Below are 14,807 nucleotides of genomic sequence, written 5' to 3'. Positions count from 1 at the left end.
GTGAATTGAAAGAGCCAAAGATTCACCTGTGCAATAATACTCAGAGTTTAATTTGGTTAATGATTGAAAGATTTGCTTGTCAATGTTCATAATGTTGACTACGATGATGAAGTTGTGATATAGAGAAATTATGAAGTGAAGACTAAAATAAAAGAGTAGTTATAGATACATAAGTTTTTTAAAACAAAATCATTAACAAATTGCCGTAAAAAAGCAAATATTAATTCAACAGTGAAATTAAAAGGAGCAAAAACAAATAATATTTAAAATAATATAGAAAAAGAATAGATAAACAGATGTATAGACCGTATGGTGCCTTTCAAAAAACCTATTAGTCAAACTATATAAAATGGGTTTTAATTAGCCATTTTACATAAAAATTTAGATTAACCAATGTGAATGCTAAAACAATCAACTTAAATTTTCAAGTGATTCATACGAGAACGGGTCAAACTTCTATATAGGAGTTCTTTATTTTCAACTTTCCTATCGCTGCCCGAACTTACAAGGTAGTTAGATGGAAATAAAACAATATTTCTGAATGGGATTTACTAGTATATCTTCCAATTCATGCTGCTTCGAGGAAGAGAGGATTGGTGTGCTGGCAAGGCATTTTGCAATCTAATATTCATGGTGTCTAATATATAGATGGTATTTGGTTGTAGATATAATTGTTATAGGATATTGTGGTTTCCCCTTGATAGGAATAGGATAGCCAGATCATACAAGTTATATATAGAGCTTCCTAATAAACCCTAAAATGTCCCCAATTTTATCGCAGGTTCATCCCCACACATCTTGAGAACTGTTCAACAAATATGTTGTACACTGCCTGACAAGCTTACACTACGGGAGCTCTGGCACATGACTGAGGCCGGCTAACCGTAATGCATTTGATTTCTTTGGCTGGTCTCTCTATCTCTTTCGTTCTCCATTATGCACTGTGTTTTAAAATATTAATTAAATTATTAAATCAATCATTTTTTATCCGTTTTAGCTTTTTGAATATATTGTGATTTAACATGCACACGAAGAAACCCTCTTAAACGTGCATGTAGTTAATTAGTCTCTACTTATATATTGTTTCAGGATAGCAAGTAAACTGGAATGGGGAGCTCTTTATGTTCTTGCAAAGGATGACGAAGGTTTCTTAGCTAAAGAAGCTGTGAGGCGTTGCTTCGATGGAAGCTTGTTTGAATATAGTGCCGAGGTTCAAAAGAACCCTCCTATTGGCAAGGTGGCATGATGCTCCAATTATAAGACGACATGCAATGCAAGCATCTTTGTGTTGGTTATTGGAACAGTGGAACATATATATTTCTTTGAAGATTGAGGCATAGATATATATGCTTGTATTCCTTTCTTTTGTAAGGTTAGACAGAGTGCTTTGCCTTAAGGGGTGGTTTATTAGCCTTTTATCATAGCAGTGAAGAATAAATGAACTTAAATAATGTAGAGTTTTTCCAATTCCTAGAGCTGCAATTAAATAAATTAACTAAAATTTGACCTTATATAAAAAAAATTCCAACCATTGATTCTTACACACACAAAAACGTTATTTGGATCAAACAAAAGCACCAAACACACACAATGGGAACAAGGTGGCAATGGAGTCTCACCAAAGCCTCAAGAAGATAACAATGATGACTCTTAATTAGCTCTATTTGGTGACTCTTCTCCTTCTTGTAGCAAGAATCCTTCATGTGCTGAAAAACAGGGGAAGTAAACAGACAACTCCAGCCTTATCAAACCAAAGTCTTCGATCAACAGAATAAGGGTTGCCAAATAGAGCTGTTAGTTCTCCATCAATCCCTCTACCTCCTGAAAACCGTGGGGCTGCATGAACATCATAATACTGTTTCCATTTCCGTTGAAGTTATCTATTATCATAAAATAAAATAAATTGATGAATTTATTTACAAAAAGAATATTAATTAGTGACTATATATATATATATATATTGTTTTCAATAACGAAAAGATCAAAGGACTACATATTTATAATTAGGTGCTGCTGCAAATGCTAAAAGTGAGAGTAGAAATGAAAAGAGAAATAAAAGTATACCTGCAAAATGGGTCATTATTGGATGATATCAGTACTTGAACCCACGGACGAGGGTTGTCAATGAGCTGAACCGATCACTAGCTTACACCTAAACGTCATCTGCAATCCTCGAAGCATCTGTTCCAATTCTGAGTTGGGATCTAACACCTCCACCTTTTGCAAGGCAGTCAAACTCCATAGTTCCGGAGGGAGCATTGTCAATTTAAGGCATGATCTGATAACCAAATATCTAAGGCATGTCATTGCACCTTCCTCTTGTTTCCATTCTTTAACATCTTTTAAACTTCGCAATTCAAGGACTTCGAGTCTAGGAAATGAATCTCCAAAGACGTGCAGATTTCTAATATCGTAACACTGTTCTAATTTCAATATCCGAAGATTGGGAAGGTTTCCCAGCACTGTCATGCCGCCACCTTCGATCTGCTAACCGAGTATTTTCTAAGGTTAGTTGAGTGATTGTCAATGGAAATGAAATCGAATCCCTAGGAGGTATTGTGAATGCATCGATTCTCAATTTTTGAAGATAATGTAAATGATGAAGGCTTTCCAAAAAATGTACTGCTTTGTTGTCATCTTCAAAAAACAACCCCTTGTAGATAAATTTTATTTCTAGTTCCCTAACACAAGGAAACTTGTCCAGTTCGCCAGCAAGCTCTCCAACATACCAACATGTTGAAGTGGAAAGGACTTGGAGGTTCCATAGAACTTCATCCAAATGGTAAGGCAACGGCAGAAACTCTTTCAGATACAGATTCCTTAAGCGCTGCAGCTTAAATATCCCGCTTACCCTACGAATTACTGGATGATATTCATCTTCTAAATGTCCACCCTCTATGACAAGTGTTTCTAGATTCCTAAGGTTACCAAAGGAATCCGGAATAACACTTACTGACTCAGATAATGTTATCCTCAAGTACCTCAAGTGGATCATTGTTTCTATGCTTTTGGGAATGGAGTGGAGTACTATACAGTGCTCCAAATTAAGCACCCAAATCAACTTGAAGTTTTCGACGAACAAATTCAAGTCTCTATCTTTGACTTTGCCAAATAACAACAAAGAACGAGCACATGGAGGATCAAAGAAGTTTAGGACATTGTATAGAGGAAAGCTACCATCACCATGGAAGGATAGTCTACGAGATTTGATGGGGAATGAAAGGTTACCGGCTCTAAGTAGCTCAAGAAATTTGTCTTCCTTGCTCTCGGATATGCAGAGGTCTCGCAGAAGATCATGAATACGACATATCTTTAAGCCTCCATCTGTCGCCCTGCTACCCACTTGGATCAAGCTTCGATCAATGAGCTCCTCCAAGTAGTCTTCGGCGACATCCTCTATGCTTCTATTGCCCGTGGGCTGTATGAATCCCTCAGCTGTCCATAGCTGGATCAATTGCCTTACGGGGATCCCAAAGTCTTCCGGATATACACCAAAATACAAAAAGCATGGTTGCAAACGTCGTGGTAAGTTGGTGTAGCTTAAGGCCAAAATGTCTTTGCAGATTGGATTAGCCTGATCAGTAAGGAACCAATTTACATTGCCAATTAATTTGGACCATTCTCGGTATGTCTTCTCTTTATTTGCTAAAAGGCCCCCTAAAACCACAATGGAAAGTGGTAAGCCACGACAATCATCTGCGATTTTTCTCCCTAGAGTTGCTAACTCGGGAGGACATGTTCTTCCCCGAAACACTTTCTTTCTAAAGAGCTCCCAACTTTCGTCTTTGTCAAGAAATGGGAGAAAGTAGGGTGGAGTAGAGCTTGCATGTGAAGCTACTTCTTTTATGCGGCTGGTGATCAATATTCTGCTTCCATTCATGTTATCAGGAAAAGCAGATCTTACTTCATCCCAGACTTCAGTATTCCAGATGTCGTCCATGACTATTAGGTACCTCTTTCTTAGCAAGCATTTGAACAACTTCTCCTTTAATTCGTCTACACCCAACTGATCTTCTAGTGTTCTCCGCTGATCTGGGATTGGCATCTCTTTCAAAATTTTAAGCAAGAGCTCTCTAGTTCTAAAATCTTGAGATACATACACCCATGCACAGCGCTGAAAGTGCCTCTTGACGCAAACATTATTGTAGATTTTCCGGGCAAGAGTTGTCTTCCTCAGGCCTCCCATTCCAATGATCGAAATGACATCAAACTTATGATCCCCTTCAATAAGTTGTCCCACCACTGTCGATGAGTCATCAACGAAGCCCACCACGTCATCTTCCTCGACTTCTCTCCTACGCTTGTGTAGTGCCTCCGCTGCTGCCGCCGCTGCATCTACACTCTCTGTGGCTCTTTCAATAATGCCATACCTTTCTCTATTGTTGTAGATTTCATTGATTTCGTTCTTGATGCGTGCAATCTTTCTTCCAACATCTCGGAGCATCTTTGCGTGCATGGGGCTACTAAGCATCCTCCCCATCAAGCTCCTCTTCTTGTGCTCTACAACCTTGAGGATGAACGTGTCGATAACATCCTCAGCCTCATAAGCCACCTCCCTGATCTGTCCGACTACCTCCTTCACTATTGGATGCTCATTCCGTTTCCCCACGGAGCTCTCCAAGAAGATACTTATCAGCCTAAGCTCCCTATGGAGTGACTTGACTTGATCCTCCACTCCACCAAAGAAATTTGCTTCCTTTTCGAGTTGCTGGGACAAGTACTCTACTAGGGAATTAACAACATGGTCGGCCATATTTCCTTATAATATTGCCTCCCTTAAATCTGCTAGAAATGTTGGAAAGCTGCTAACAAACTGTTTGTCTCTCTCTCTCTCTCTCGCACTGCATTTGGTGTTTACTGTTTCTTGGTTGCAGAAGGTAGTGATAATTAAGGAGAAAAAGAAATAAGAGGGAAGGATCCAGGAACAGACCCTAGCTCAGAGATGTGAAGAAAGGGTTGCTCAATTTGGTTCTTGGAAAGACATAGAAAGGTCTACAGAGAAGCCATCATTTTCGGTTGATTGGGCATTTCCACGTTGTTTCAAAAAGTAAAGATGAGTAGTGCTATTTCTACTCACCATCCTTTTATCGTTTCTTATGAGGTCGATGTTGTTGCCGACACGTAAGATCGATTCCCTAATTACAAAACACCATCATTGCACCTTAAATAACAGGGGAGGAGTAGTGATTTTTGGAATACCGGCGTGCTTGAATAGTAAGCACGTTGTTGTTAAAATATTATAAAATATTATTTGAACATTAAAAAGAATTAATAATATTTTAACACCAGCGTACTTATTGTTCAAGCACGCCGGTATGCCAAAAATCACCACTCTACAGGGATACTTCACAAACTGACCCCATATATGACTTTATGAGGCACCAGTGCTAGAGCCATTCACCCTTGGCTGCATTAATGTTTAAGCTAAGCAAACTCTTAACCACTTTAACTAGCCAAATGTGAGGTCTTTTTTGCTTCATGGCCTGGAGTGCTCTTAGATAGTTGGGATATTGCATAGATAATAATATTCTGTTTCCTCTAGAACATACATTTTCTTCCGATTCACTTTATAGCATGGTAGGTGTGGCCTCAAACCAATTGATCTACTCATTGAGGACAATACCATGTAGGGGTGGACATATTAACCGGCTACCGATTACCGGCCGTGTACCGGTTTCGACCAAACCAATATACCGATATCCTTATCGGTTAAATTTTTTATACCGGTTTGCTTATTGGTTCGGTTCGGTCTGTTTAGAAATTTCATATCGGTTAATCGTTTAACCGATATAAACCGTTAAGTAGAGATGCCAAAACGACGTAGTTTTGGGATTATATATATACCTATGTAACCTTATCTTAATTTGGGTTTGGGTAGGTTTGATTTTTTTTTTTAGTGATGGCATTGGATGTGGTGAAAGCATTTTTCATTAACTAGTTTTATTAGTCTAATTAGCATTCATTATGTTAATTAGTCCATTTGCTTTGGAAAAATGTATTTTATAATAGATAAAAAGTTGTGGTGGATCAATATAAAAAAGCTTCATTTTTTAGCCCAAAAAACAAATATTTGGGTCCCAACAAAAAGTATTTGAGCTCTAAAACAACTCATTTTTAATAAGTTATTTTAGCTCAACAAAAAGTATTTGGGCTCTCAAAAGTCAAAAAAACTCATTTTTTACTCAACAAAATAAATCAATATAAAGCCCACGGTTAAACCGATTTAATCAAACCGTTTAATCATGTACCGTTATAACCGATAATTTCGGTTAAAATTCTTATTGATCCGGTATCGGTTAATAAACCGTTTAGCCGAAAATTATCGGTTAATAACCGATAATAGCCAAAACTAGACCGTTTTGACCGATACCCAGGCCTAATACCATGTACTTTTTAAACATATGAGAAATACATATTTTTAAATCATTTTATTGCCAAACCACATATTTTATTTTAAAAATCATTTGCCTTTAACTGGCTAACTAAAAAATCATATGAATACTGAAAACCACTCTGTCCATCCTCACAATGAACCTCATCATCTTCAAAATTCTTGGTTGAATACCAAAAATCAGATTTAAGTTTTTTGGTAAGGAGGGATTTAGAATAAAGGTGAAACCTTTTCCTGGTTGAGGGGTTGTTGGGATGACGAGGAAGTTTCAGGTCGGATAAAGGGTGAGATAAAATGGTGGACAGGGTAGAAGAGGAAGATGGAATTGTCGTAGAAGTGGGTGAAGTTGTTGAGATAGCAGGACACGTGGAGGTAAGTGAAGAAGTGGTTTGTAAATAAGTTGAGATTGAACTAAAGTCCTCAGAATCCAACTTAGAGTTAGAGTTGGTCAATAAGGAACTAGAAGGATCAAGACCCAAGGGAGAATGGGCAGAAGTAGGCCACGTGTTTTCTGGGAAGTGAAGGTTGAGAGAGGTGAGCTTCTCAACGTTGGTAAGCATTAAAGAGGAGTTAACTTGCTGTGGCTGAAAATTGACAAAGGTGGACTTTCCAATTAAAGTAGGTGCAGTAATAGTGGGGCTCAAAGGGATGGGATTGGTACCTTGAGAAACGGGAAAAAAACTGGTAGAACTCAGCTGAGATGAGTTGGGTGGGGGAAAATGACTCGGATTTGAGTAAAGAGTGAACTCAGTGCAAAACCTATTTGAAGCTGGAACAATGGCGAGAACATCTGAAAACTGACTCATTGGTTTAATAAGTTGAACAACTCTACTAGTTTTGGGAGAACTAGCCTTCAACTTATCACCATACGGTCCATACCTCCCATGATCAGGAGGACGAGGTTCCACAGTGCATGCAAAGGAGAGATGCCCTATTCTTCCACAAGAATAGCAATAATCCGAAAGTCTCTCATACATATATTGCACTCAAAGAGGAGCTTTGGGAAGCCTATGATAAGTGAAGCTCGGACTGAGGGGATTCAAAATATTAAGAATAATCTTAAAACGTAAAAAACCTTTCCTAGCTGGTTTGGAATGATCCAGATTGTCAACTTCCAACAACTCTCCCAGACTTACGCCAATATTCTCTGCATTTTCAACCGTCATCAACTCCAACGGGAGATTGTGCACTTGCACCCAATAAGCAGCTGTATTGAAGTCCAAATCTTCAATGGCATCCTCAACAGACCATCTCTTAAGAAAGAGAGGTGAACCCTTGATGTTCCACGAAGAGTAGTCCAAAACTCTGTTATGATCTTCCAAGTTATCAAAAGTAAAAACCATCATATTATCTTCTCTGTCTTCAGAAACTAGAGACTTCAGAAATTTCCAGGCTTGCAAAATATTGTTTTTGATAGTAATTTTTGAGAAAGGTTGAGATGAGAATATCTTTCCCACAAGCATGAGGGATGGGGATGTAACTGGGTTGACAGGGGGGACAACCAAAGTGGGAGGTGTATCTGACCAACCAAGAGCAGAGGTGTGGTTGATCAGTTCAGCTATCTCAGGATTGATATTCTCCATAACTAAAACCAAAGAGCAGGAAGCAAGAAGCAGAGAATAGAAAAAACCTAGAAGGAAAACCAAAGGTTCAGAGGAACTCTACGAGAGAGCGGAAAAAACCATTTCACACATGTTTGATTGAAATACCACCATTCTCCAAATATTCGCCTAAATTGATTTGTAGTGATTTTTACTAGCATGTCAAAAAATGTACATTTGAGAGTGTGTATAGTATTTTTCTTTGCTTTATGTTATAGAGAGAATGTTTGATCACGTGAACGGTGATAGAGTTGCATGTGACCTGCTCCCAACTACAACACTCGCTCTTTGCGTCGTCAATCCATGACTGATGAAGGCTGTCTTCATAAATATTAGATTGCAAAATGTCTTCAATTCCAGCACGTACAGCAATCCTCTCTTCCTCGAAGTAGCATTAATTTGAAGAAATACTAGTAAACCCCGTTGAGAAATAATATTGTTTCATTTACACCTAAACCACCTTGTAAGTTCGTAAACTGACAGGAAAGTTGAAAATAAAGGCCTCATGTATAGAGGTTTAACCAATTCAAATTTAGGTTGATTGCCAAATGGAGCCTTAGGAGACAAGTCCAAAATTGATTCTTTCAAACGTTTGAATTAGGAAAATGCCTCCTTAGTGCCTAAAATGATTGAATTGACTTGATTCAATGCATTATCTGCCTCTGCAATATTACTTGATTCAATGCATTTGATGTCTTTTTATCATAAGCATAGAAGAGATAACATATTATAATTAAATTTACTTTTTTTTTTTTTTTATTAGTGTAAGTTTTTAAGATAAGTACTGATTTAATATGGTATTAGAACAAATGTTGTTAAAGTATTGATAAAATTATTGAATTTACTTCTTCCAATAAATTTAAACTTATGAGACAAACATAGTATTAGAGCCAAAGATCTTAAAAGCTGAATAACTAAACATCTCATAATAGTTATATTTAACTATTATAAGCTCCTTTTTGTCTCTAACAGATTAGCTTCAAAATAACTAAACTACATTGGATGATTTGTTTAATGTTTGCTCACTCCCTTCTTTATCCCTCTCTCTCCCCCTCCCATCCTCACCGTCTCTGTCAAATTCGTTAGCCCAACATCATCCTCTCTAGATTTCTCTTCTCATTGCAACTCACCATCCCTCTCTCTCCGAACACCGATTCAGTCGGCCAAAGCTCAATATTTCAGATATATTCAACCTAAAAAATTGTTTACAAATTCTCCAGCTTAAAGTCATTTGTCTAGGTTACATTACATACATATGCAATTTGAATTGAGAGTTTATTGCGTTAAAAAAATATATATAACCATTTAAAAAATGATCGACCGTTAAATAAAAAATAAATTAAAAATTAAAAAAAAAAAGACCTTTTGAAAGAAATATTGTCGAAAAAATACAATCCTTACAAAAGAAATAGAAAAAGATAAAAAAGAGTAAAAAAAATATATATTTTAAATAATATAGAGAAAAAATAAATAATAAAATGTATGGTGTCTTTCAAAACCTATTAGCTAAACTAGATAAAGTAGGTTTTAGTTAGCCATTTTACTTAAAAATTTAGATAAACCAGTGTGAATGCTAAAGGCTCTGTTTGACGATCAACCCAAATTTTCATGAGAACTGGTCAAACTTCTATATATAGGAGGCCTTTATTTTCAACTTTCCTGTCGGTTTAGGTGGAAATGAAACAATATTTATTTCTCAATGGGGTTTACTAGTATTTCTTCAAATTCATGCTACTTCGAGGAAGAGAGGATTGGTGTGCTGGAATTCAAGGCTTTTTGCAATCTAGTGTGTTTAGCAACCATCATCCATTACCATGAAACTGTTCATGTTTGGTAAGAAAACAAAATGAGTGTAATAATTAGTATAGAAAAGTGAAAAAATAGTATTGAAAAGTGAAAAAGTTTTGTTTTGTATTGATTTTTTTTTATTTATTTAAATAGTAGTAAAAAGTAAATGGTGTGATATAAAAAGTGAGAATATTTGTATGTTAATTTTTTTGAAAAATAAAGTGAATAGTGTTTAGGAGGGGGGGGTGTTACTTAACAAACAACCCTAATATTTAGGCGACAAGTCCAAAATTGATTCTTTCAAACCTATGACTTTGGAAGATGCTTCCTTGGTGCCTAAAATGGATTATATTCAAAGACAATTAGTTTGTTCTCTATTGTCAATCTCTGGGGGGACCCAAATTAAGAAATGCATTGTATAGTAAACTTTGAACATTCTGATTCACTGAGATTTTTATGGAGACCTTCATGTACGGGTTTAAAGGAGGGTGGGGATGCTCTGACCCACTATCATTCTGCCTTTGCATTATTATTTGATTCAATGCATTTGTTGCCTTTTATCATAAGCATAGGAGAGATAACATAATAGAATTAAATTTACTTTTTTTTTATTTTTTTTATTAGGGTCTATTTAATTTGCGGAATAGACCTCTGGAATGAAATGACTATTCCTATGGAATAATTATTTTTTTTGTTTGGTAAATGTTTATTTTTTAAGAATAGTTATTCTCACGAGAATAACTAATCCCTTATGCAAAGGAATATCTATTTCTCTAAAACATGAGATGAATAATTATTCTTGAGGGAATAGACAAAGTTTTCAAAAAAATCAATTTTTTTATTTTTTAATTTTCTCTCAAACTTAAAAATTAAAAAAATGGAGAAACAATCTTGTGGGAAGCCAGCCACCCATAGCAGGACCTGGGGGTGGTCACGCCGCCCCCAAATTCTTACCGGGATGGTCTTGACACTCCAATGGTATACGGCCTCACCGGTCGCCACGAGGCCCTGAGGGGTGGCTCGATCACCCCAGTGCCTGTTGTGGGTGGCCGACCACCCACACCTTCAACCTTTTTTTTAAAAAAAAAAAAACTAAATAAATGAATAAATTTTGAAAAAATTAAAAATCATATGAGCTTAGATATTGAAGTTTTTTCGGCATAAACACCAGCAAAACTTTTGACGCTCTTACTATTTTGCAACAATCATAGGAACGGGGAGAATGCCTCAAAGAATGTGTTGTTCACGTCATACCAGAAATTGTTATACCGAAAATTGTTCTAACAGCTGTCTTCATAAATATTAGATTGCAACACGCCTTCAATTCTAACAGCTGTCTTCATAAATATTAGATTGCAACACGCCTTCAATTCTAACAGCTGTCTTCATAAATATTGGATTGCAACACGCCTTCAATTCCACCGCACCCATTGAGAAATATTGTTTCATTTCTACCTAAACCACTTGCTAAGTTCCCACACTGACAGGAAAGTTGAAAATAAAGGCCTCATACATAGAAGTTTGACCAATTCTCGCATAAGAATTTGACAAGTCCAAAATTGATTCTTTCAAACGTGTGAATTAGGAAAATGCTTCCTTGGTGCCTAAAATGGATCATATTCAAAGACAAGTAGTTTGTTTTGTCAATCTTTTGGTGCCCGGGGGGAGGGGGGATGAGATTTTTATTGAGACCTACGTGTAAGGGGATTTTAAGGGTGGGATGCTCTGACCCATTATCATTCTGCCTTTGCAATATTACCTTTTTTTTAAAAAAAATTTTTTTAGTAAAACATAACATTTCAATCAATAATACTACGAGTATAAAGCTCTTATATCAGAGAGCAAAGCTCTGAAACAACCATAGCATAAAACTACAAGATTATCTGATTTAATACAAGATTCGAGACCAATCTGCTAACCCATGATTAAAATTAGATTTCATACTAGATCCGTGACAGACAGACTCAGCCAAATGCATGGATAGCAATTATTCTTCGACCCTGAGAGCAGAAAGACTCATGTCGAAACTCTTCCTCCTCGACCCAAAGGCTAGGATAATGATCACATTCACAACCCAAAAGTCTGGACCAAAACTAATTAACCTGAAGGCGACATAGATCGAGTGAGAGAGGAAAGAACCTTATTACAAGCCGAACAAAACAGGTAAATTAAACAATACAGGGAAAAAACATATGCCAAAACACAAATACATCTTAAAGAAGCAATAGAACAAGGAAATAAAACAAGTAAAGAAACAACACACTCCGATCACGCACATGCCGGGAACCGAAAACCGAAGGGGCGTTGGAAGCTAATCGCGGCGGGGACGCATCGAAAGGCCCAACAGTGGACGGTGGGCGGCAAACAGGCGTAGAGAAGACTGGCAAAGCAGGGCCTGAAAACAACCACAAACAAGAAAAATGGAAAAAACAACAAGGAACCACCAAAGCAGGGAAAATGAGCATAAAATGGGAAGACGATAGCTGAAAGGGAGCCGGACCCGTGCAGGCCGAAAACCGCCGCGTAGGGGGCGTGGGAGCTCGACGCGGTGGGGCCGCATGAAAGAAAACCCTAATAGCAAGCAGCGAAGCAGCGACACTGTGACGACCCGCTTGATAAAACATGACTAATTTTTTTTTTTTTTTTTTCAAAAGCATTCCCCACAATGAAGCGGATTGTCACAGTGGCATGGCAATACCGCAGTATGCCATGAACCCATGCATTAACCTAATTGACAGTATAATATGCCACACAGAGTTACATGCATCATTAAAGATTTGTCAGAGTTCATATCTTTGCAGCGGAAAATAAATAGCGTTAGACATATGTATCACATCAGAGCTAATTAATACATCTAAGTGATTAAAGCTTACATACAAAAGAATGACTTTACAAAAGTGTCACATATAACACGAGCCATATACAAAATAACAATGCCTAAGCATATACATGAAAGCTCTACAAAAGTGGGCTATCAACTAGTCCAACAAAATAAACGCCCAATGTATCCAGGCCTCAGACACCGTGGTAACCTAGATACATGGCCACAGGGTCATCGTCTATTGTCTCTGCACCTGCATCAACAACATCGTCTGCACCATAGGAATCACCACCACTCATGATACAAGCGGAATTATGAGCCCGCCGTCTCCATAAAATAGAAACGCTCAGTAGTATAAAACTTACTAGTTTTATCAAAAATAACAATTGAATTTTGTTCACACTTACAAGATACGTAGTTCAACGATAAAATATAAGTAAATCATCATGCAATGTCTAGCCATAACAATATACATATATGTTCCGTCCCATACCAGTCACATATGCATATTGATACGTCTAGTGTAAAAATCATACAAATTCAATCATCATCATCATACAATCATATGCTATGCATGCTTATGCTCATGCTCATCATCTTGTACTAGTTCCATTGTGAGGCCAACTCTCGGTAGTGAGATAATACTCAATCACCACCAGAGTCATATATGAGGCCCGCTCAACGGTAGTGAGACCATACTCAATCACCACCGGAATTGTCACTCCAATTTCCATTATGCATTGGGCTAACTTCACGGTAGTGAGACCGTACTCAATCACCACCGAAGTTGTCACCCCGATTTCCATTATGCATTGATCATGCCATGATCATGCATATGTCGACGAATCATTGAACTTATGTGCTATCGTAACTCATATCATAAAATCATAGAATCATGTCATAAATCATGTAAACCAATCAATGCTCATAACAACATAATCATCTCGTCATCTTGCAAACCCATAGAGTTCATAGAAACATTTCATCAAACATTCATCCAACACATCTCATGAAGCATCATCACTAGTCATAGTATCTCAAAACATCATATATCAATCGTTCAACCAAAACATCTTTTATACTTTAAAAATAGTACCCCTTTTGCCCAATAAGTAAAATACTTACCTTGTTCGCTTGAGTACCCTCCGGTGAACTCTTGACTCAACCGCGATACACCTAAACATTTACAACATAAACACATAATTAAGCTTTATTCTTAGCTTAACAACTCATACTCTATAAAGATACTTGAGCACTACAAGTATCACGCTCCATTAGTTAACCCAATAATTATTATTCTATGACCCTATCATACTTATCTATTTACTACTTATCACATTAAATACTTATTTACTCCCTTATCATACCTAACATGTATATATCCATTCTCATGTCGTTTACCCCAATTTATAATACTCATAAACACTTACAATAATTACCATGATTCTAATATGACATTAGAACCTAAACCCATATTCATCAATTTCTATTAAACCCATGAAAGCCTAGGGTTAATTAACACTTTAAATGTAATTAACCCATTTAAATAGCATTCCTAGTGTTTACATACCAAAAGCCCCAATTTAATTCAAACTATATAAAATTATGGTTTATGTCCATACTTTACCAATAAGTAAAAATTGGAGTTTCAACCCATTAATTAAATAACTCAAAATTTGAATAATGCATAGCAATCTACTACACACAAAAACCCAAGCTAATTTTAGGAATTAGGCTTCTAATTAAAATTTCCCTATTTTTGGACCTAATTAGAAATTTCCCAAATAAACATGCTTTCAAGCTTGATATTCAATGGGTAGAACAAAACATTAAAAGAGAAACTAAAGATTCAACCATATAACAAAATCCCCAAAATTCCTTTCAAGAACCCTAATTTTCGGACCCAAATCAAAGCCTCACAAATCCACACAATTTCTAGCTTCTAATCTCATGGGTAACATGAAAATTACAAGGAAAGACTAAAGATTTTACCTCTCAAGCACCCATGGCGGAAACCCCCTTCAAATTCGTCACTTTCCTTTTCTTTTCTTTTTCTTCTTTTTTCTTCTCCTTCTTCTTTCTCTTTCTTTCTCCCAGCCAGCAGTACCCCTCTCTCTCTCTCTCTCTCTCAATCTGCAGCTCTTTCTCTCCCAATCTAGGCCGTGTGTGTGGGTGTGTGGAAGGAGAAAGAGTGAGGGAGAATGGG

General features: G+C 36.9%; 2 protein-coding genes and 1 long non-coding RNA gene across 3 annotated transcripts; all 3 read right to left on the bottom strand.

Moving 5' to 3' along the window:
- Positions 1-1,521: 1,521 nt before the first annotated feature.
- LOC132172651 (putative late blight resistance protein homolog R1B-16) lies at positions 1,522-3,913 on the bottom strand. The gene is made up of 2 exons (XM_059584185.1): positions 2,065-3,913; positions 1,522-1,880 (listed from the first exon to the last, which is right to left on the bottom strand). The coding sequence occupies exon 1, from the start codon at positions 3,878-3,880 to the stop codon at positions 2,405-2,407; it is 1,476 nt and encodes a 491-aa protein (XP_059440168.1). The 5' UTR covers positions 3,881-3,913; the 3' UTR covers positions 1,522-1,880; positions 2,065-2,404.
- Positions 3,914-3,917: 4 nt separating this feature from the next.
- LOC132168999 (probable disease resistance protein RXW24L) lies at positions 3,918-4,753 on the bottom strand. The gene is made up of 2 exons (XM_059580091.1): positions 4,125-4,753; positions 3,918-4,032 (listed from the first exon to the last, which is right to left on the bottom strand). The coding sequence occupies exons 1-2, from the start codon at positions 4,751-4,753 to the stop codon at positions 3,918-3,920; spliced, it is 744 nt and encodes a 247-aa protein (XP_059436074.1).
- Positions 4,754-11,657: 6,904 nt separating this feature from the next.
- On the bottom strand, positions 11,658-14,795 carry LOC132172275 (uncharacterized). Its single transcript, XR_009439129.1, has 4 exons — positions 14,594-14,795; positions 13,727-13,777; positions 12,281-12,507; positions 11,658-12,175 (listed from the first exon to the last, which is right to left on the bottom strand). It is a non-coding gene; the product is annotated as an uncharacterized LOC132172275 (long non-coding RNA).
- Between the last annotated feature and the right edge of the window lie 12 nt (positions 14,796-14,807).

This window comes from Corylus avellana, chromosome ca2 (assembly GCF_901000735.1).
Source record: "Corylus avellana chromosome ca2, CavTom2PMs-1.0".
NCBI lineage: Eukaryota > Viridiplantae > Streptophyta > Magnoliopsida > Fagales > Betulaceae > Corylus > Corylus avellana.
The sequence above is the reverse complement of the archived record's forward strand: the minus strand, read 5'-3'. Positions and strand labels throughout refer to the sequence as shown.

What these genes read in the sequence shown, in the direction of transcription:
- LOC132172651 (XM_059584185.1), bottom strand. Translation starts at nt 3,880, where the DNA reads ATGAATGGAAGCAGAATATTGATCACCAGCCGCATAAAAGAAGTAGCT.
- LOC132168999 (XM_059580091.1), bottom strand. Translation starts at nt 4,753, where the DNA reads ATGGCCGACCATGTTGTTAATTCCCTAGTAGAGTACTTGTCCCAGCAA. An exon ending in AATAATGTTTGCGTCAAGAG is followed by an intron (nt 4,033 to 4,124) that starts GCACTTTCAGCG and finishes TGCCAATCCCAG; the next exon opens with ATCAGCGGAGAACACTAGAA.